The sequence below is a fragment of the Hyperolius riggenbachi genome, chromosome 9, assembly GCF_040937935.1.
Source record: "Hyperolius riggenbachi isolate aHypRig1 chromosome 9, aHypRig1.pri, whole genome shotgun sequence".
Classification (NCBI taxonomy): domain Eukaryota; kingdom Metazoa; phylum Chordata; class Amphibia; order Anura; family Hyperoliidae; genus Hyperolius; species Hyperolius riggenbachi.
This window is the reverse complement of record NC_090654.1, coordinates 274,842,349-274,864,685: the sequence shown is the minus strand read 5'-3', so window position 1 is coordinate 274,864,685 and position 22,337 is coordinate 274,842,349. Positions and strand designations below refer to the sequence as shown.

Sequence of the window (22,337 nt, the reverse complement as noted above, 5' to 3'; positions counted from 1 at the left end):
GTGTACAGTCTGTCATTCAGCTGTTAAGACCGGACTTGAGCGATCCGCCAAGCGGATCGCTCAAGTCCGCTCTTATCAGCTGAACGACAGACTACACACGCCCGATTTGACGTCCGAACGACCGGTCGTTTGCACAAAGCCGACGTGTGTATGTACATTTAGGGGTCGGGGGTGTAAGTCTGTGATCCTGAAGTGGTTAAAGCTTCGAACACATGTCAAAAAGTCCTCAGTCAAGTCTGCTGAGATTGTAGCATGTGTATAGTGCCCCCCACCCCACCAAAGCGATTAGCCTGGCGTATCGATCAGAGGCCAAAGGCATTACTCTTCTACCCCCCCTGCCCACTACGCACAACATATTGCAAGCGTCTGTACAGCCTCAGTCCCGCAATGTCGCCCAAGGGATCGAGTCCCGCAGGGTGATAGCCCTCAAAAAGAGTCTACAAGGCTTTAGTCTACGCACAAAATATAGCAACATCTACTTACCATATAAATAATGATAAACAATCGAGCAATGGGATATCTTCTGAGGAATATACCTAATCGGATACTGAAAGAGAAGGGAAAATGCAGTTATTAAAGTTCAGCATTTTATTGAGCAGATCTCTATGAAAAGCAACTAACCAGTTACAAGAGCAGGGAGAACGGATTGAGGAAAATCATGTGTAAAGTTGGATATTGTTGTTACTAGAGCGGCAAGGAACAGAAGCAGGATTCCTCTATAATAGACAGTGTCTATCTGAGGAGAATATGGAAGAGTGAGATCAGTACCTGAACTGGTCTATGGTGGTGGCAGCTTTCCGGACCCTCCCGTACATCCCAGCCACATTTGGGTCGGAGTCACTGAACAGCACCGGAACGTTCCTCATCCGGGCACCTGAGAAGCGGAAGAATATCAATTATTAGCTCACTGACCATCCCTTGCCTTGGCTGAAAGAAATCTAGTTTGCGGTTAGTGGAGCTCAGCAGTCAGGCCCGCGCACGAGAGGTTAGTGGAGCTCAGCAGTCAGGCCCGCGCACGAGAGGTTAGTGGAGCTCAGCAGTCAGGCCCGCGCACGAGAGGTTAGTGGAGCTCAGCAGTCAGGCCCGCGCACGAGAGGTTAGTGGAGCTCAGCAGTCAGGCCCGCGCACGAGAGGTTAGTGGAGCTCAGCAGTCAGGCCCGCGCACGAGAGGTTAGTGGAGCTCAGCAGTCAGGCCCGCGCACGAGAGGTTAGTGGAGCTCAGCAGTCAGGCCCGCGCAGGAGAGGTTAGTGGAGCTCAGCAGTCAGGCCCGCGCAGGAGAGGTTAGTGGAGCTCGGCAGTCAGGCCCACGCAGGAGAGGTTAGTGGAGCTCGGCAGTCAGGCCCACGCAGGAGAGGTTAGTGGAGCTCGGCAGTCAGGACCACGCAGGAGAGGTCAGTGGACCTCGGCAGTCAGGCCCACGCAAGTGAGGTCAATGGACCTCGGCAGTCAGGCCCACGCAAGTGAGGTCAATGGACCTCGGCAGTCAGGCCCACGCAAGTGAGGTCAATGGACCTCGGCAGTCAGGCCCACGCAAGTGAGGTCAATGGACCTCGGCAGTCAGGCCCACGCAAGTGAGGTCAATGGACCTCGGCAGTCAGGCCCACGCAAGTGAGGTCAATGGACCTCGGCAGTCAGGCCCACGCAAGTGAGGTCAATGGACCTCGGCAGTCAGGCCCACGCAAGTGAGGTCAATGGACCTCGGCAGTCAGGCCCACGCAAGTGAGGTCAATGGACCTCGGCAGTCAGGCCCACGCAAGTGAGGTCAATGGACCTCGGCAGTCAGGCCCACGCAAGTGAGGTCAATGGACCTCGGCAGTCAGGCCCACGCAAGTGAGGTCAATGGACCTCGGCAGTCAGGCCCACGCAAGTGAGGTCAATGGACCTCGGCAGTCAGGCCCACGCAAGTGAGGTCAATGGACCTCGGCAGTCAGGCCCACGCAAGTGAGGTCAATGGACCTCGGCAGTCAGGCCCACGCAAGTGAGGTCAATGGACCTCGGCAGTCAGGCCCACGCAAGTGAGGTCAATGGACCTCGGCAGTCAGGCCCACGCAAGTGAGGTCAATGGACCTCGGCAGTCAGGCCCACGCAAGTGAGGTCAATGGACCTCGGCAGTCAGGCCCACGCAAGTGAGGTCAATGGACCTCGGCAGTCAGGCCCACGCAAGTGAGGTCAATGGACCTCGGCAGTCAGGCCCACGCAAGTGAGGTCAATGGACCTCGGCAGTCAGGCCCACGCAAGTGAGGTCAATGGACCTCGGCAGTCAGGCCCACGCAAGTGAGGTCAATGGACCTCAGCAGTCAGGCCCACGCAAGTGAGGTCAATGGACCTCAGCAGTCAGGCCCACGCAAGTGAGGTCAATGGACCTCAGCAGTCAGGCCCACGCAAGTGAGGTCAATGGACCTCAGCAGTCAGGCCCACGCAAGTGAGGTCAATGGACCTCAGCAGTCAGGCCCACGCAAGTGAGGTCAATGGACCTCAGCAGTCAGGCCCACGCAAGTGAGGTCAATGGACCTCAGCAGTCAGGCCCACGCAAGTGAGGTCAATGGACCTCAGCAGTCAGGCCCACGCAAGTGAGGTCAATGGACCTCAGCAGTCAGGCCCACGCAAGTGAGGTCAATGGACCTCAGCAGTCAGGCCCACGCAAGTGAGGTCAATGGACCTCAGCAGTCAGGCCCACGCAAGTGAGGTCAATGGACCTCAGCAGTCAGGCCCACGCAAGTGAGGTCAATGGACCTCAGCAGTCAGGCCCACGCAAGTGAGGTCAATGGACCTCAGCAGTCAGGCCCACGCAAGTGAGGTCAATGGACCTCAGCAGTCAGGCCCACGCAAGTGAGGTCAATGGACCTCAGCAGTCAGGCCCACGCAAGTGAGGTCAATGGACCTCAGCAGTCAGGCCCACGCAAGTGAGGTCAATGGACCTCAGCAGTCAGGCCCACGCAAGTGAGGTCAATGGACCTCAGCAGTCAGGCCCACGCAAGTGAGGTCAATGGACCTCAGCAGTCAGGCCCACGCAAGTGAGGTCAATGGACCTCAGCAGTCAGGCCCACGCAAGTGAGGTCAATGGACCTCAGCAGTCAGGCCCACGCAAGTGAGGTCAATGGACCTCAGCAGTCAGGCCTGCACAGGAGAGGATAGACTACTTCAACAGTCAGACCCACGCAGTAGAGGGTAGGTTACCTCAGCAATCAGGCCTGCACAGGAAAGAATTGAGGACGTCAGCAGTCAGGCCTGCGCAGGAGATGGTAGGGAATCTCAGCAGTCTCGCTCAAGAGAGGAGAGCTCAGTGGACCTCAGCAGTCAGGACTGCACAAGAAAGGTTAGTGGACCTCAGCGGTCAGGCCCACGCACAAGTCAGTGTACCTCAGCAGGCAAGAACGCGTAGAAGAGGTTAGTGGACCTCAGCAGTCAGGCCCTTGCAGGAGAGGAGAGCTCAGCAGTCAGGACTGCGCAAGAAAGGTTAGTGGATCTCAGCGGTCAGGCCCACGCACAAGTCAGTGTACCTCAGCAGGCAAGAACGCGTAGAAGAGGTTAGTGGACCTCAGCAGTCAGATCTGCGCAGGAGAGGTCAGGAGACCTCAGCAGTCAGGCCTGCAGCAGGAGAGGTCAGCGGGTTGGAGGAAGCCAGTCATACACCTACCATCTCCGTTGTCCATGGCGGACATATTGATGGCAGACCCGCCCCCTGTGCTTCCCTGCACGCTCTTCAGCTGTGTCTCCAGCCTCTCCAGCTGATAGACCAGCGAGTTCTTCTCAGTGCTCAGGCTCTCCAGCATGGTCTGCTTCTGGATGAGGGTCTCAGTCAGCTGGTGCAGCCGGTCCTCCAGCTCTGTCTGGCTGCTGCTGCTCAGGGCTTTGTTGGTGATCTGAGAAAGAAATCCAGACAAATAAATCACACAAACCGCACTGGATGCAGCAGCCTCCAATCCTCGGGAAGCCTCAAACAAGCAATACAACATAGAACGTCTTTGCATGTAATCCTTGCTGCGGGAATGTAATTCAAATCAGACAGACTGAAGTCTGCAATAAAGTACCCCTGAACCTGTCCTCAGAGCTCCCGCACCACCCAGAAGTTTGTTTGAGTGGCACAGAGCTATACTAAACTGCTCAGGAGCGAGTACTGAACTGCCCCTGCGCTGTGACAGAAAGTGCTCATGAATGATTGTGTGCGCCTGCACAGTTCTGAGTTCCGTGCTAGTGCTACCGCTATGCAGTGATCTGCAAACTTGGCTCTCCAGCTGTTAAGGAACTACAAGTCCCACAATGCATTTTCCTATATGAATCAGGACTGTGGCTGTCAGACTCCTGCAACAAATTGCGCAAAAGGTGGATCAGCGCAACACCAGGCCGCCTCCGAATGGCCTCCAATCAGAGATGCGCTGAGCCCCCCCAGAAACTACAAACGCACCTTGATCCCAAACAGAAGCTCTGCATATACACCAAAAGCATGGCTGTTAAGTGGGAGCAGCTGACCAAAAACGAATTAAATTAGTACATAGCAAGGTTAGGATTTAGTTAGTATTAGGCCCCTCCCATGGAGGATCGACTTCTTCGCAGTGGGAGGGACGAGTACTTAATAGGTTGCATGCAAGCTGTTACAGGAAACTAACATCCTCCTCCAGTGGTAGACAGGTCATGTGTATGCTCGGTGTGTATTATATCCCACAAGTGGGGCTTGCACTCTTTTGCAGGTAGGCACTTGCCTGTTTTTAAGTAGCGCTGTTCATTTCCTTGCTATAGACTCCTGCAACAAGCACTGTAATCACAGCGTAGGCGATTTGGGCGCACACTGAGTAACTTTGGCACCATCAGAAGAGGGAGCAGAAGTTACATTTTAAAAACACGGCCTCCAGCAATAGCTGGGAGCTGGATTATATATTTCCCCCCTATCCATGTGGACCTAGAGGGGAATAGTAATTAACGCCGCCAGGACTTGTGCAGCAGCAAGATAAGCCATATATATCGGCTGTATACAGCGGCCAAGTCTCCCAGCAGCGATTACATGTGTACGCCTCCTGCAATGCCTTGTAGGACTTGTAGTTCCTTAACAGCTGGAGAGCGAAGTTTGCAGATCACTGCACTAGGTGGACCTGACTGGTTTTCATATACACTGGAGGATTCCAAAGGAAATGGGGTCCCCGAGGACAACTAGCAGCACCAGGACACGTCCCTGGGGGTACTTTAAAGGACAACTGAAGTGAGAGGTATATGGAGGCCGCCATGTTTATTTCCTCTTAAGCAATACCAGTTGCCTGGCTGTCCTGCTGATCCTCTGCCTCTAATACTTTTAGCCATAGCCCCTGAACAAGCATGCAGCATTTCAGGTGTGTTACATTATTGTCAGATCTGACAAGAGTAGCTGCATGCTTGTTTCTGGTGTTACTCAGACACTACTGCAGCTAAATAGACCAGCAGGGCTGCCAGGCAACTGGTATTGTTTGAACACCTGAGGAAGGATGTAAATCCGAAACTGGGTGTACTTGTACTGAATACAAGCAAAGTGATTGCAGCCAATAGTGTGCCGTCTCTTCATTTGTTTGGATGTATCCTAAGCCGTTAGAGTAATCTGGCTAAGACTAGGCACCGGCAACTCACACAGGTCTCATACACCTGTTCACCTGCTATCCAGGCATCCACTGTTTGAACTGGTATTAACAGAAAATAAATATGGCAGCCTCCATGTACCTCATGCTTTAGGTTCCCTTTAAAGAGACTCTGTAACAAAATGTTCATCCTTATTTCTTCTATTCTATAAGTTCCTATGCCTGTTCTAATGTGGTCTGTGTTACTGCAGCCTTTCCTAATTGCACAGTGGCTGTGTTATCTATGTTATATGATCTAATCTTCTCTCCTCTGTCGGGTCTGTCGGCTGAGGCTGGAATGTGTGGAATGTGCAGGGCTGCTTGTCATTGGCAGAAGCTATACACACCCACTCCACACTCTGTGTGAGAGTCACAGTCTGAGCCTATCACAAGCTGGTTAGTTTGTTTGTAAACACTGCCTAAAACTCTCAATTACAAGCCAGGATTGCAGCAGGGAGTGGCAGAAACAGCTCAGAGGGTCCCAGGAGAACATAATGAAGAGAGTGGTATGCTTTCTATTGTAAGAATTTTAGAGTACAGATTCTCTTTAAAGTGTACTTGAGACCTGAAATAGTGCAGCATTTATACTCACCTGGTGCTTCCTCCAGCCCCATGTGGGTTGTGGGTTCACTCGCTTTCTTCCCAGACTGCTCCGTTGTCCAGTGCTCAGCTCCTGCACATTGGCCAGTTGTGCTGCACTGAGCATGTGCGGCACGTCTGCATGTGCGCACCGGTCGTACACCCATGGAGGGAGCTCTCTGTGCCTGCGCAATAGTACTGTGCAGACCCACAATGATCCCAGCAACCGAAGCGCAAAAGGGGGTATGTGCGCGGCTAAATCGCACATGCTCAGTGAAGCACGACTACCGTATGTACTGGAGCTGAGCACTGGACAACTGAGCAGCCTGGGACAACAGGGAGGGAGCTCTCTGTGCCTGCGCAGTAGTACTGTGCAGACCCACAATGCTCCCAGCAACGGAAGCACGAAAGGGGGCACGTGCACGGCCGAACTGTACATGCTCAGTGAAGCACGACTGGCCAATGTACTGGAGCTGAGCACTGGACAACGGAACAGCCTGGGACGACAGCGAGGGAGTCCGCAACCTACATGGAGCTGGAGAAAACCCCAGGTAAGTATAAATGCTGCACTCAGGTTTCCTTTAACATTAATCGAGGTACTGTGAGGAACTGAATGCTCAGGATTCATGGTCACTTCATGTTTATGCGTCATCTTTGCAGGGTGCACCAAAGTCTCCTTTATACAAATAAGGAAGAGAGAAAAAACTGCTTCTGTGTTGCCGTTAATGCTTTGAAATGGCAGGCTAAGGTGCACAGCAAGTTAAAAACTAGAGATGGACAATGAGGTGCTAATAACTCCCTCTTGCATGCAGATTTCATGCCAATGTATGCAGCTTGGAAATGGAAAAATCAAAAGTGAAAGAAAGTGAACCTCCCCACATGAGTCAGTGTGGGAGGCTCACATACCCCACAGGTGTGCTCGGGTTCTCACTAATCCCCCACCTCCCTAATATGTGAATTGTAGGGAGGGGTGTAGCTATCTCACACACATGTAAGGCTGAGCAGTGAAAGATGCAGGTCAGTGTAACCACTGGGTAAAGAATAACTGCCCCAATTGGACACAACAAGGCCCTGTACAAAGTCTACTGCTCATTTAGGAAAAGATAGTGTACAGTGCAACAATCCACATATACGCTCCCATGTATACACTGGCAACCACATGGGGCGCATTTATGCAAATTCCAGATGGAGCCAGCGATGGACACGTACAGGTAAAGTATACTGCACCGGGCACATTTTACATTAGGGGGGACAGCGCCGGCGGTCGGCGAGGCGGTGGATATGACATCACAAGACCGATTCGAGAGATTTCATTCTGAAATTGATCGGGAATTGGCCTGTGGTGTATGGGCAGGGCTGTGGAGTCGGAGTCGTGGAGTCGGGCAATTTTGGGTGCCTGGAGTCGGAGTCGGGAAAAAATGCACTGACTCCGACTCCTAATGAATTTGTAACTGTAATCAAAATAGAAAATATGATAAAATGTTCTATTTCTCAGATAATAGTCATTAAAAATAATGTATATATACAATATATATATATATATATATATATATATATATATATATATATATATATATATATATATATATTTATTAATAGCTGTGCTTAGTCCACAAAAATGAAATAAACCAATCAAAATTAGTTACTTGTGCTGCTTCAATAAAGCAGTCACCGTATTTTTAAGGTACATATCAGATTGTGACTGTATATATGATGTGTACACAGGAATCTCTTATATATACTAAATAACATCTATGCTGTAAGAATAAAGCCTGATGTGTAGCTGTGTCACTAATAGATATGGTCAATGAGATGGAAATAATTCTGCATTGATGCTGATTTATGCAAATGTATGCACTCCCTTTGCTGATGAAATCAAATCATTTGATATGTTGTTAAAATTTGGTTTGGTGACTACAAATTAAAGGGTACCTGAGACGGATGAAAAGTAAAGTTTTATACATACCTGGGGCTTCCTCCAGCCCCCTTCAGGCTAATCAGTCCCTCGCTGTCCTCCACCACCCGGATCTTCTGCTATGAGTCCTGGTAATTCAGCCAGTCAGCGCTGTCCGGCCGCATGCCGCTCCCACAGCCAGGAACATTCTGCACCTGCGCAATAGTGCTGCACAGGTGTAGTATGCTCCTGGCGGCGGAGTGTGTGCATGCGCACTACGCCCGACTGGCTCAAGTACCTGGACTCATAGCAGAAGATCCAGGTGGTGGAGGAGGACAACGAGGGACTGATTATCCTGAAGGCGGCTGGAGGAATCCCCAGGTATGTATAAAACTTTAATTTCATCTGTCTCAGGTTTACTTTGTTACACAGTAGTACTATACTCTACATATGCACTCCCCACAGAGCTGCAGGGAATCCACTGAGAATGCTGTGCACATTGAACACAGAGGTGTTGTCTGTTTACAATCTCCTCATTCCCCTGCAGAGTACCTGCACATCATTCTTACATGTACCCACACTTACACTGCCTAGGGCCTGATAGATGTTCTTTGTTCCGGTTTGTACCTTTTACAAGTACTCTTACCAAGGACTAGTTTTAGTCTAAAGGGAATAAATATAGTAGTCTACATATCCTTCTCACTTCAGTTGTCTTGTAAAATTCCTAAGCGTTGGCAGTTATGAGACGAATTTCATGTTACATACTTTTAATAAAAAAAATTGTAATATGCAAATTAGAGGAGTCGGAGTCGAGGAGTCGGAGGAATCCTAAACTGAGGAGTCGGAGGATTTTTGGACCGACTCCACAGCCCTGTGTATGGGCAGGCAACAGGTAGGAGTAGGAGGACAGATCCAATTGTTTATCTCATCACGGGTTAACTTTAAGACAGACATCTTATCTGCATGCTTGTTCAGGGGCTATGGCTTAAAGTATTAAAGGCATACGATCAGCAGGACTGCTGGGCAATGTTCATATCCCTCTCACTTCAGTTGTCCTTCAATGTGAAGAATGTATTTTTTGAACAAAAGGGAAGCTCGGCTCACTTTACTCACAGCTCCACTAACATCTGCCCCAATCTCTAGAATGGCTGAAAAACAAATGTGCAGATTTCCCTAGAGGAAATCCTCGATTACGTAGTTTATTACCACACACTCAGTTTTTAGCACACAAGTTTACTTTGGAGTAGGTTTCTGCCTGAGCAGCATTGTCACAGTTGTGAAGAATAAAAGCATGTACAGTATATCTACATTAGTATTAAAGGGAATCATGCGTAATTCCCTACGTCACATGCGCAGAATGCTCCCGGCGCCGGAAGCGTGGCCAGGGTGTGCGTGGCTCAGGGCCCCATGTGCACAGTAGCCGCTGACAGCCCAGCTTTGTGGGGGTCGCCACTGCTGCCCGAAGGGAACCAGGAGGACGTTGTGGGCACAGCAGGAATCCAGAGGGCTGGAAGAAGCCCCAGGTAAGTTAAAATCTTTTTTTTTCATTTGACTTGAAGTGTAACTGTCGAGCATAAAATCAAAAATCAATTCTTTAATTTTATCTGGTAAACAAGTAATAAGGATGCTAATCAGGCAATCCAAAAGTTAAAATCACTATTACTTTTCTTTTTGATAAATTATCAATCCCCAGTTTACCTGACTCCTATTTGGTACACACAACATTTGGTACACAAAAAGGAAGTTGCAGGGCATGCTGGGTTGTCCTTTTTTGCTTCTCTACTTCCCCTCAGACTTAACTAATGCAGCCTGATTGGCTGAAGCCTCTTTCCCTCCTGTTTTCCTCTCCCACACCTCTGTTCCACTGATTGGCCAATATTTCTCATGCTGAGACAGTGCACTTTCTATAGTGAAGGGCGGGCAATGCATACACAATCAGACAGATGAGAGTAAGGGAGGAAATTAAATCAGGATTGGCTTCAAAATAGACACAGTTAAAATGGAGAATCCCAAGAAGGATTTTCTCTTTTTTTACTACAGAAAAATCACTAAAAGTGCAATACATATGTTACGCAAGTAGAATGAGAGAGTGTGTTTTCCTTTAATGCTTCAGGGGGTCACAGCCTCACCTAAGCCACATACTGGCCCACCAAAATCCCACAAAGCCACACCTCAGAATCAGCTGCTGAACTTATCAGGCTTTCATTAGCCTCTATTACTGCAGGCAATATGTATATTCCCCCACATGGTGGCGCTGAGCCTCGCCCAGTACTGCTCAGCAGGAAGAAGTGACCCAAGCCCAACTTTGGAAAACATGGAAGTGGAGTTTTCCTTTAAGAGTGCAGGTACCTGATTCCTGAGTTTCTGGATCTCGTCCTCTCGGTCTCGGATCCGCCCTTGCAAGGTATTTTTGGTTCTGTGGAAATCCTCCTGTGTGTACTGGAGTTCCTGGATAAAAGAAAAAAAATGGGAAAACTCAGAGGGTGGGGAATACGGAGCTCCTCCTGCAGTGAAATGAGTGAAGACATCGAGAGGCGGGGCATATACAGCTCCTCATGCAGTGAAATGAGTGAAGACAGCGAGAGGCGGGGGCATATACAGCTCCTCCTGCAGTGAAATGAGTGAAGACAGCGAGAGGCGGGGCATATACAGCTCCTCCTGCAGTGAAATGAGTGAAGACAGTGAGAGGCGGGGGCATATACAGCTCCTCCTGCAGTGAAATGAGTGAAGACAGCAAGAGGCGGGGCATACGCAGCTCCTCCTGCAGTGAAATGAGTGAAGACAGCGAGAGGCGGGGCATATGCAGCTTCTTCTGCAGTGAAATGAGTGAAGACCACAAGAGGCGGGGCATATGAAGCTCCCCCTGCAGTGAAATGAATGAAGATAGCAAGAGGCGGGGCATATGCAGCTCCCCCTGCAGTGAAATGAGCGAAGACAGCGAGAGGCGGGGAATACGCAGCTCCTCCTGCAGTGAAATGAGTGAAGACAGCAAGAGGATTTGACTATCAAGTTTAAACTCAAAACTGCATTTTCAATCGTCCATGGCTGACGGGGAAAGAGAGGGGCAGGGCTGGGACTTGGGGGCATGTCTTGTGGGTTTTTTATCTTACTTTGGAGCTTGGTGGTCACCACACAGCTCTGTGCCCTGAGAGTTGCAGGGCGTTACCTGTTTCTGGCGCTCTAGTTCAGCGTCCAGCTCCTGCTTGGATCTTCTCTGCTCCGCAATCTGTTCCTGCAGGTCATTCATCTGCTCTCTGCTCGTTTCCGCTTCACTCACCTGCTGAGCCTCCACATCCTGGAAAGGGAAAACCGGAAAAATGTGTCTGATGGTAGAGAGCGGATAATCTGCAACGTCAATGGTCTCCACTGTAGCATCACTGGTCTCTAGTGATCAGATAGGCTGCATTATCAGTGATGTCACTGGTCTGTAGTGAATGGATAGGCTGCCTTCTCAGTGGTGTCACTGGTCTCTAGTGAATGGATAGGCTGCATTCTCAGTGATGTCACTGGTCTCTAGTGAATGGATAGGCTGCATTCTCAGTGATGTCACTGGTCTCTAGTGAATGGATAGGCTGCCTTCTCAGTGATGTCACTGGTCTCTAGTGAATGGATAGGCTGCCTTCTCAGTGGTGTCACTGGTCTCTAGTGAATGGATAGGCTGCATTATCAGTGATGTCACTGGTCTGTAGTGAATGGATAGGCTGCATTATCAGTGATGTCACTGGTCTGTAGTGAATGGATAGGCTGCATTCTCAGTGATGTCACTGGTCTCTAGTGAATGGATAGACTGCTTTCTCAGTGATGTCACTGGTCTCTAGTGAATGGATAGGCTGCATTCTCAGTGATGTCACTGGTCTCTAGTGAATAAATAAGCTGTATTCTCAGTGGTGTCACTGGTGACCAGTGACTGGTCTCCAGTGAATGTTTTAAAGTGAAGGTCTCATTCTGTTATAGAAGCAGAGGAGATATTCCTGTACCTGTAGCTCAGCCTTCAGCTGCTGCATCTGTGCCAGCAGTCTCTGGGTCTCTTCCCTCTGCATGTCTCGCTCATGTCGCATCTCCTCCAGCTCCATACTGCTGGCCATGTGACCATCCAGCCCCTCCATGCCAGACCCCTCCTTCAGGCTGCTAATCAGCTTCTCTTTGGACTGCAAAACAAAATTGATAGGAAAAGTGCCAACTGCACGTAAAACAACATACAGTAGACTTTTCTCGCTACACTATGCTTCCACCAGCAGAGGGCGATGCACTGCACTGTGTCTCTAACCTGCAGTATTCGAGTGGCCTTCTGCTTGTAATCCATCATTTCCTGCTTCACAGACTCGGTTGTCGACTTGGCAAGCTTCAGCTGATGCTGCAGGTCATCGCTCCGCCTCTTCTCCTCCATGTGCTTCCTCTCTGCAGCGACCACAGACTCTGCCAGGTTCTGACGCTCCGCCTCCAGCTTGCTGAGCCGCGTGGCAAACTCATTCTGCAAATAAGCCCAGCAGAATGCACACACGCATTTTAGCTTTTGTCTTTTTTAAGTTGCTGTAAAATACTTAAAAGATGCCTTTTTAAGGGGGGGGGGGGGGGGGGGCATGGTTGCTTTGTTCATTTTCCTCATATTTTAGAGTGAAAAATTATAAAACTGACTGGCTGAGCATCTGATCTTTTGATAACTTTCATCACTGTATGGGCATCTTTAGTTATAAGTACACTATCACTTTAAAGAGAAACTCCGACCAAGAATTGAACTTTATCCCAATCAGTAGCTGATACCCACTTTTACATGAGAAAAATAATGATTTTCACAAACAGACCATCAGGGGGCGCTGTATGACTGATTTTGTGCTGAAACCCCTCCCACAAGAGGCTCTGGTACCGTACAGTACTCTGGGCAAACTGCCACAATGTAACAATGTTCACAGACAGGAAATAGCTGCTTACAGCTGTCTGTTAAAGCCAGACCAGCTAGAAACAGCTACATAATCTGCCCACAGTAACAATGTCACCATGTAATACATGTCAGAATGTGAATCTGGGAGAGGAAAGATTTTACAATGAGCAAACACTGACTAAATCATGTATACATAATTATTGTAAAAATGAAGCACTTTTTTTATTACATTATTTTCACTGGAGTTCCTCTTTAAGGAACATATATTCTCACATTCATGTACTCATTTCTCCTGTGGGAATGGATTTGAATGCTTCCACCTGCTCATCTAAGGCCTCGTTCACACCACACGTGCTGCCCTTTTGCCGCTCCCATCATATGCGCTGCGCAGCAGTACGATGCACTATACTGCTGCATGCATTTTTTCAGGAATCGCAGCGCTGACCCATTCACAGTAGTTCACTGTAGTGAATGGGATCAGCAGCACAGCGCATACGGCATGCGATGGTACGACTTGTGTTCCGATCGCACAGCCATCTGTGCTAAATGATGTGAATGAGCCCTAACAGTATACTGGTCTCTTCAGCAGAGTTATAGGCTGGCTTGCAGATAGACGGGCAGAGGCGTGGCTTTCAGGGCAAGTCTTAGCTGACTTTAAAATTATGCGTTTTCCGGCCTCTAAAGAAAACCTGTAATTAAAATAAAAACACTAGTCACGTCCCTGCAGTTTGGGGGGTCTGCGGGCGATCCTGCGGGCAAATGCCTGCAATCGTGCTGTTGCCGCTAGCAGAGGGGATTGGCTGCAGGGGACAAAAGTCCCCTGTGCCAATCCGTACATGTCCGCCGAGAATAAACACTGTTTTTGTTCAAAAACAGTGTTTATTCTGTAAATCTGTAGTGTAAATTCCGCAGGTTTCCGTACGCCCGATCGTTAAGTTGAACCTCCCCGCCGCCACTGTGATCGGAGGCTTCCTTATGTCACTTCCCTAGTTACAATGTAACAGCACATTGTATCCTATTTAGCAAACATTGTACGCTAATAGGATTTTTGCTCAGCAGGGACATCTTGTGGCCAAATAGTAAAATACACCTACTGACATTGGGGAATAAAAATAAATTATTATCTATGTCAAGAGGGCATACAATTAATAAATAATGGGCTAAAAATTAGTGATGGGTGTAAAACTGAAAAAAATTCACCTTTTTCCAAATAAAATATTGTCACCATACATTACACTAGGGGCATAATTTTAACGTTGCAATAACGGGACAAATGGCCAAATAAAATGTGTGGATTTTAAATTATGGTAGCATGATTTTAAAACTGTAATGGCTGAAAAATGATTTTCTTTTCCATTTTTTTCTTATTCCCATTATAATGCATTTAGAATAAAATAATTCTTAGCATAATGTACCACCTAAAGAAAGCCTAATTGGTGGCGGAAAAAACAAGGTATAGATCATTTTGTTGTGATAAGTAATGATAAAGTTATTGGTGAATGAAAGGGAGAAGCACTGACAGGTGAAAATTCCTCTAGTCCATAAGGTGAAAAATACCCGCGGGCTGAAATGGTTAAAGAATACTTGTTGTTTACAACAGTGATGTCATTTCCTGTCTACCTAAAGAACCTGGCAAGAAGAGGAGGCAGACAGGAGGCAGAGCAACTGATGGTAAGTGACACAATGCGATTGTGAATAGGTCAGAGCACACATCTGTTTGTTTGTTTTCTCTCCATGTGCAGTCGATTGTGAATAGGGAAGGTCAATGAGATGATAATTCTGAGTTGATCCAAAATTGATCTATTTTCAAACTGAATATTTGCACATAATTAGCATACAATGTGAATCAGCTTGGAATTCATAGCATCTCATTAACCATGCGTAGCCCAAACATGTCTGAGATGTTGGTGCCGATAGGTCTATGAGATGTTGGTGCCGATAGGTCTATGAGATGTTGGTGCCGATAGGTCTATGAGATGTTGGTGCCGATAGGTCTATGAGATGTTGGTGCCGATAGGTCTATGAGATGTTGGTGCCGATAGGTCTATGAGATGTTGGTGCCGATAGGTCTATGAGATGTTGGTGCCGATAGGTCTATGAGATGTTGGTGCCGATAGGTCTATGAGATGTTGGTGCCGATAGGTCTATGAGATGTTGGTGCCGATAGGTCTATGAGATGTTGGTGCCGATAGGTCTATGAGATGTTGGTGCCGATAGGTCTATGAGATGTTGGTGCCGATAGGTCTATGAGATGTTGGTGCCGATAGGTCTATGAGATGTTGAAGATCTCTGATGAGAAGAGAAGGTGGTATAAAATAGTAAGAAGGATCCACACCTGCATCTGTTTATAACCGTCTTGTTCCCGTTTCAGAGAAGCCTCAGTTTCTCTCAGCCTCTCCTGCACAGTATGTAAGGCCTGGCTGTGGAGGCTGCTTCCTTCACTGTGATCCTGGAGAATCCTGAGAACAAAAACACACCATGAGGAGCTGCTATCACTGGAACACCAATGACAACGCAACACAGGACGAGGAGCACCAAAACACCAACCCCGGCACAGGCTGCCAAAACACCATAAGGAGCTACCATCACTAGAACACCAACCCTGCCACAGGCTGCCAACACACCATAAGGAGCTACTATCCCTGGAACACCAACCCCGACACAGGCTGCCAACACACCATAAGGAGCTACTATCACTGGAACACCAACCCCGACACGGGCTGACAACACACCATGAGGAGCTACTATCCCTGGAACACCAACCCCGACACAGGCTGCCAACACACCATAAGGAGCTACTATCACTGGAACACCAACCCCGGCACAGGCTGCAAATACACCATAAGAAACTACTATCCCTGTAACACCAATGACAACACAACACAGCGCGATGAGCACCGGAACACTAACCCTGACATAGGCTTACAACAATCCATGAGAAGCTACTATCACCGGAACACCAACGCCGACACAGGCTGCCAACATACCATGAGGAGCTACTATCACCCCAGACTATGCCCCCACCTGGGCCACGACCTTTGACCCACATTAAGCATTTCCGTTGCATGTGCACTACGGGCCCTTTTCTCCTCACACATGCGCAGTACAAAGCAGCCAGACCTGCGCCTACACATCCTCCCCGGGCACTGGGAGGTGTGACCTCGCATTCACTGCCGCGAGAGCTGTGAGCATGCACTACACTCAAGAGGCAGCCAGGAGCGCGGCTGCAGCATCCACCTGGTTCATACTATGCATGGGGTTGGGGCTCCACTAGAATGACACGCTGACACTTGGGGGTCCAGGAACAATAACAGCCTGGCACTTGGGGGCTCCAGTACAATTACATGCTGACACAAGGGGGGGGGCTCCAGTACAATGACACGCTGACACAAGAGGGGGTGGGGGGCTCCAGTACAATGACACGCTGACACAAGGGGGGGGCTCCAATACAATGACATAAGGGGGCTACAACGCACCTGGATTTCTCATTCTGTAGCTTCTCCAGAGCCTCAGTGCGGGTGCTCAGTAATTGGTCAGCTTCCTGTAACCGAACCTTCAGCACGGCCAGCTGGGAGTCCTTGGCAGCCATGGCCTCGGTCAGATCATCCACACGGGATCGCAGCTCTCTCACCGTCCTGTCAGTCTTGGAATTGTCTCCATTCCACTTCTCTATCCGCAGCCGTGCTTCATTCAGCTCTGTAATAAGGAGAGGTCACCAAGTCAATGCTGTAAACGAGTCCCACCATACAGTTATCAGCCTTTGTTAAAGTTTATCCCAGCGAATGAGCAGCACTGCAGGTATGGTAGAAGCAGCCTCACAATCTCAGTCCCAGGTATGAATTCTACCAGAGGCAGCATCTACAAGGAATCTGCACACCAGATCTGTGTTCACATCTAGCAATGTATAGGGCAGATTGACCAAGAGACAGATCTCACTCTGATCAAGTCTGATCAGAGAGAGATCTATTGGCTCCCCATACACAGCAGGCTGATCCCCAATAGATTTCAACATGGGAACTGGCCTTGTGACGTTGCATCTGCTTACTCTGAGGCTGTTCCCCCAAAAGTTAATGAGGAGGACCCCCCCCCCATTGCCCGTGCATTAAAATCTTACCTGTCCTGCCGCTGAATGTCCAGTTGCTTCTTCCGCATTCTTGTTCCACATGGCTGCAGGCTATAGCACATGCGCCTGTGTGGCATCCTTTGGTAAATATCTGTTTTTTGTTTTATTAACGCTTCAGATGTACTTTAAAACCGCTTCCAGTACACTAAGTGTAAACACTGTGCCATCTCTGTCCCCTGTAACTCTTCTGTGCCTTCAGATTCCCCCCTGTGCCACCTCTGCCTTCACTTTGTCTCTATGTACCACCTCTGCCGCCCTTCTGTCCTAGTGATGCTTGTATCGCAAAGCTCGGAGCTCGCTAAATAGTATAGTACAGTGTATCGCAGCAAAATGTTATTGGAGCAAGTTTAAAGTGAACCTCCAGACTAAAAATCTACTCAGCAGAACTGAAAAGGCTTGGTGTTTCTTTAACAGTTTCACAGCATCAGAACTTTGTTTCTCTTATACAAGCCTCATTTTTAGCTGCACAGAAGAAAATTGCCCGGGCATTTTCCCCTGATGCTGTGCAAAGCATGATGGGGATTTCTGATGTTGTTGCTCTCATTTTGCTGTTTTGGTGCAATTTTTTATTTTATTTTGAATTTGAGATTTGAAGCCTAGCGCACACTGCTGGGAGGGGTGATCAGGACACAGGACAGTTGGAACTGTGTCTCATGCTCCCTGTCACCTCCTTTTAATCAAAAAGATGGCTGCCCCATGAAATCACAAACATTTGTCTGCTCTTTTAAAACAGGGTGGGTAAGAGATTATATTATCTATTTTAACTTTGTACCCCATGCACTTCATGGGGCTGCAGGAAGCCCCAGGTAATTATAAATGCAGCATATGCATTTAACCCAGGAAAGCACTGCAAAGCACCCATTTCTGTTATACGCTGAGCCAAGTGGTGTGTAGTGTAACCTTGTGGAATGTCTGTCACACGAAGTGCATTCCAGTGTCAAGAGTACATTGCAAATGTGTGTGTGTACGGGTCATCCTGCACCACTTGTCACATGACTGCAGAACACCGGTAGTTGTTTGTTCAGCAGCATTAACATGAACCCCCTCATCTCTAATCCCTCTGACCTATAGGTGAGGAGTATGATGCTACTACAACAAACAAATTAAAAACCTTGGCAAGGATTGATGGCCATGTGCAGTACAACTTATGTATGTAGAACATGATAGAGGTCGGCATCTACTGCGCCTGCTCGAGCGTCTCTCGTAGTCGCGCTGTCATCTGGATTGTACTGCGCAGGTGCAGTAGTTCTGCGCCTGTGCAGTACAGTCCAGATGACATCCACAAGAGCCGCTTACGCAGACTCTGTAGATGCCGACCTGGCGAGGTCTGCATCTGCACCAGAGGGGACCTCCGGGCCACCAACTGGGACCGGAGCTGCGGTGAGGGCACAGGACAGCTGGCAGTGGCTGCAGGAAGCCCCGGGTAAGTCGCTTTTTTTTTTTTAAGTCCTCGGACATTCCCTTTAAGTTGAGTGAATGGCCACAAAGGCATGTGTATTGCAGATAATGCAGAGAGGCTGGCAGTATCCACCCCCCCCCCCCCACTCCCCCCCATCAGGACCCTACGAGCCACACGTGACTCCGTATCACACCGTTACCTTCCTGCGTCTCCTTGGACCTCTGAATGAGAGTGGCCATCTCCTGGTTCAGAGACTGGACCTCGTTCCTCAGCAGCTGGTTCTCCAGGCGCAGGTTGGACAGTTCCTGAGATTTCTGGTCTCCATTACTATGGCTGGACGTGGAGGACGTGTTCGAGGCTCTCCCATCATGGATGTCATCCTCCAGGGTAATGTCTGCTGGCTGAGGATCTGTCGGGTTACCTGTAAGATTCCATAACGTTATCCCAGCAATGGATACAACACAGCGAAAAGACAGCAAAGTCCCAGCATTGCAATGGTGGCCCAGTATAAAGTCTGCTTAAATGACAGTCACAGCCAAATCCTGCACACTTCCTGACATCGCCACTGACTGCATAAACCACTTAAGGACCAGGGCTTAAACTCCCCCTTGTGACCAGGCCATTTTTACCAATTAGGCCACTGCAGCTTTAAAGGACAACTGAAGCAAGAGGGATATGGAGGCAGCCATATTTGTTTCCATTTAAGAAATTCCAGTTGCCTGGCAGCCCTGCTGATCCTCTGCCTCTAATACTTTTAGTCATAGCCCCTGAACAAGCAAACATATGAGGCGTTTCTGACATTAATGTCCAATCTGAGAAAATGAGCTGCATGCTTGTTACTGGTGTTACTCAGACATACTGCAGCCAAATAGACCAGCAGGGCTGCCAGGCAACCAGTAATGTTTAAAAGGAAATAAATATGGCAGCCTCCAGATTCTTCTCACTTCAGTTGTCCTTTAACCTCCTTGCCGGTAACCTGCGCAGAAGGATTTCTCAGGCCCCGCTGGGCCGATTTTCAAAACATTTTTTCCATACACGCAGCTAGCACTTTGCTAGCTGCATGTGGTACGCGATCGCTACCCGCCGCGCTGAGAGGCCCCCCCCCCCAGAGACCTCTGCGCAGCCTGGCCAATTAAGGCCAGGCAGCGCTGAGGGGTGGATCGGGATTCCCTCTGACGTCCATGAAGTCGGTGACGTCATCCCGCCCAGTCGCCATGACGACCGGGGAAGCCCAGCAGGAAATCCCGTTCTGAACGGGATTTCCTGCTTACTCTGATCGCCGGAGGCGATCGGAGTGGGTGGGGGGGATGCCGCTGCTTAGCAGCTATCATGTAGCGAGCCCTGGGCTCGCTACAGGATTTAAAAAAATAAATAAATAAAGTGCTGCGCTGCCCCCTTGCCACGGGAATTGGACCGGCAAGGGGGTTAAGGCCTCGCTGCAAAACCGCACAACTCCGTGAACAAGCGATCCCCCCCCTCTCCCCCTTTTCTTCCCACCAACAGAGCTTTCTGTTGGTGCGCTATGATCGCTCCCAGGATGTTTATTTATTTATTTTTTTTATAAAAATGCCTATTTTTTTTCGCCCACCCTCCCTCCCCCGGCCAGCCAGTCAGTGAGATCGGCTGTCATAGACTTCAGCCTAAGACAGCGGATCGCTGTCTTGCCGCCCAGGGAGACACTGCTGTCCCCAGTACAGCGCTGCTGTAGATCGCAGCGCTGTACAGACTAAACAGACGGCGGTCTAACGGTCTCCTAGCGGCGATCCCCACTGGGGGACTGATGGTGGAGCGGAGCTCCGTCATTTAAGCGGATGCGCGCGCGCACACACACACAAAATCTCCTGCAAAACACGCTGATTGGCGTTAGGCGCTCCTGGGGCTGCTGCCGGTCACGCCCCTCAGCGTGACGCGGTTGGCAAGTTGTTAAAGGACACCTGAACTGAGTGAAATATGGAGACAGACATTTATTTCCTTTTAAAGAGAATTTGTACTCTAACATTGTTACAGCAAAAAGCATACCATTCTATTCATTATGCTCTCCTGGGCCCCTCTGTGCTGTTTCTGCCACTCTCTGCTGCAATCCTGGCTTGTAATTAACAGTTTTAGGCAGTGTTTACAAATAAACTAACCAGCTTCTGATAGGCTCACATAAGCAGTGTGTGTGAGTCATACAGAGCCTGAAGGGGGCCTGGAGGGGGTGTGTATAGCTTCACCCAATCACAAGCAGCCCTGCACATTCCACACATTCCAGTTTTAGCCCGACTGTCCTGACAGAAGGAAACAGATTAGATCATATAACAGAGATAACACAGCCACTGTGCAATTAGGAAAAGCTGCAGTAAGCCAGAGCACATTAGAACAGGCAAAGGAACTTATAGGATAGAAGAACTAAGGCTGAAAAGTTTGTTACAGTGTCTCTTTAAACAATACCAGTTGCCTGGCTGTCCTGCTGATCTCTTTGGCTGCACTAGTGGCTGAATCACACACCTGAAACAAGCATGCAGCTAATCCAGTGTGACTTCAGTCAGAGCACCTGATCTTCATGCTTGTTCAGGGTCTACAGCTAAAAGGAGAGGATTAGAAGGGCAGCCAGGCAATGAGCATTGTTTAAAGTGAGATTGTCAGACAGAAAATCAAATTCCATTACCCACTGCTCTGCATTTATTATGCAGTCTACAGCCTGACCCTGCATTGCGAGCATTCCAATGTAATTATACAGGTTTCTGCTGTACGGAATCTTCTCTCAGCCAGCCTGGCTCTATTCTGGTACATTGCCGAGGAGAGGGAAGCTTGTTATCTCCCCTCCCACATTCCTGCTTCTCACTGATTGGCTAAGGGCAGTTCAGTGTGACACAAGGCTGAGAAGGGACAAGCTGCTGAAATCTGATCTATGCAGTGCTCACATGTGTTTCCAAAGCAAGCTAGATATGACAGTGCAGAAATTACATCAGGATTGGCTTCAGTAAGGGCAGCAAAGATGGAAAATGTCTGAAACAGTTTTTACTGGGATAGTATGGCTGTCTCTGCTGCTTTAAACCAAAATAAATATGTCAGTCTACATATTGCTCTCAATTCAGGTGTGCTTTGATGCAGTATTCCGGTCTTCCCCCATGAATACCTCTGTGAAGACAGATGGTAATACTCACCATACAGTGGTTTGCAAAAGTATTCGGCCCCCTTGAAGTTTTCCACATTTTGTCATATTACTGCCACAAACATGAATCAATTTTATTGGAATTCCAAGTGAAAGACCAACACAAAGTGGTGTACCGTGAGAAGTGGAACAAAAAACATACGATTCCAAACAAAAAAAAAAAAAAAAAAAAAAAATAACTGCAAAGTGGGGTGTGCGTAATTATTCGGCCCCCTGAGTCAATACTTTGTAGAACCACCTTTTGCTGCAATTACAGCTGCCAGTCTTTTAGGGTATGTCTCTACCAGCTTTGCACATCTAGAGACTGAAATCCTTGCCCATTCTTCTTTGCAAAACAGCTCCAGCTCAGTCAGATTAGATGGACAGCGTTTGTGAACAGCAGTTTTCAGATCTTGCCACAGATTCTCGATTGGATTTAGATCTGGACTTTGACTGGGCCATTCTAACACATGGATATGTTTTGTTTTAAACCATTCCATTGTGGCCCTGGCTTTATGTTTAGGGTCGTTGTCCTGCTGGAAGGTGAACCTCCCCCCCAGACTCCAAGAGGTTTTCTTCCAAGATTGTCCTGTATTTGGCTCCATCCATCTTCCCATCAACTCTGCCCAGCTTCCATGTCCCTGCTGAAGAGAAGCACCCCCAGAGCATGATGCTGCCACCACCATATTTGACAGCGGGGATGGTGTTTTCAGAGTGATGTGCAGTGTTAGTTTTCCGCCACACATTTTG

At 48.7% G+C, this 22,337-nt stretch overlaps 1 protein-coding gene across 2 annotated transcripts in view; it reads right to left on the bottom strand.

The window, feature by feature from the left end:
* Positions 1 to 22,337, bottom strand: part of GOLGA5 (golgin A5) — a 38,041-nt gene that overhangs the window by 2,027 nt on the left and 13,677 nt on the right. For both annotated transcript variants that reach the window (XM_068252266.1, XM_068252267.1), the window contains exons 3-12: positions 18,654 to 18,875; positions 16,409 to 16,628; positions 15,268 to 15,391; positions 12,321 to 12,524; positions 12,031 to 12,201; positions 11,220 to 11,348; positions 10,403 to 10,501; positions 3,639 to 3,864; positions 769 to 874; positions 484 to 547 (exon numbers count right to left, since the gene is read on the bottom strand). In XM_068252266.1, coding sequence (XP_068108367.1) covers positions 484 to 547; positions 769 to 874; positions 3,639 to 3,864; positions 10,403 to 10,501; positions 11,220 to 11,348; positions 12,031 to 12,201; positions 12,321 to 12,524; positions 15,268 to 15,391; positions 16,409 to 16,628; positions 18,654 to 18,875 — 1,565 coding nt within the window. The remainder of the gene's footprint in view (positions 1 to 483; positions 548 to 768; positions 875 to 3,638; positions 3,865 to 10,402; positions 10,502 to 11,219; positions 11,349 to 12,030; positions 12,202 to 12,320; positions 12,525 to 15,267; positions 15,392 to 16,408; positions 16,629 to 18,653; positions 18,876 to 22,337) is intronic.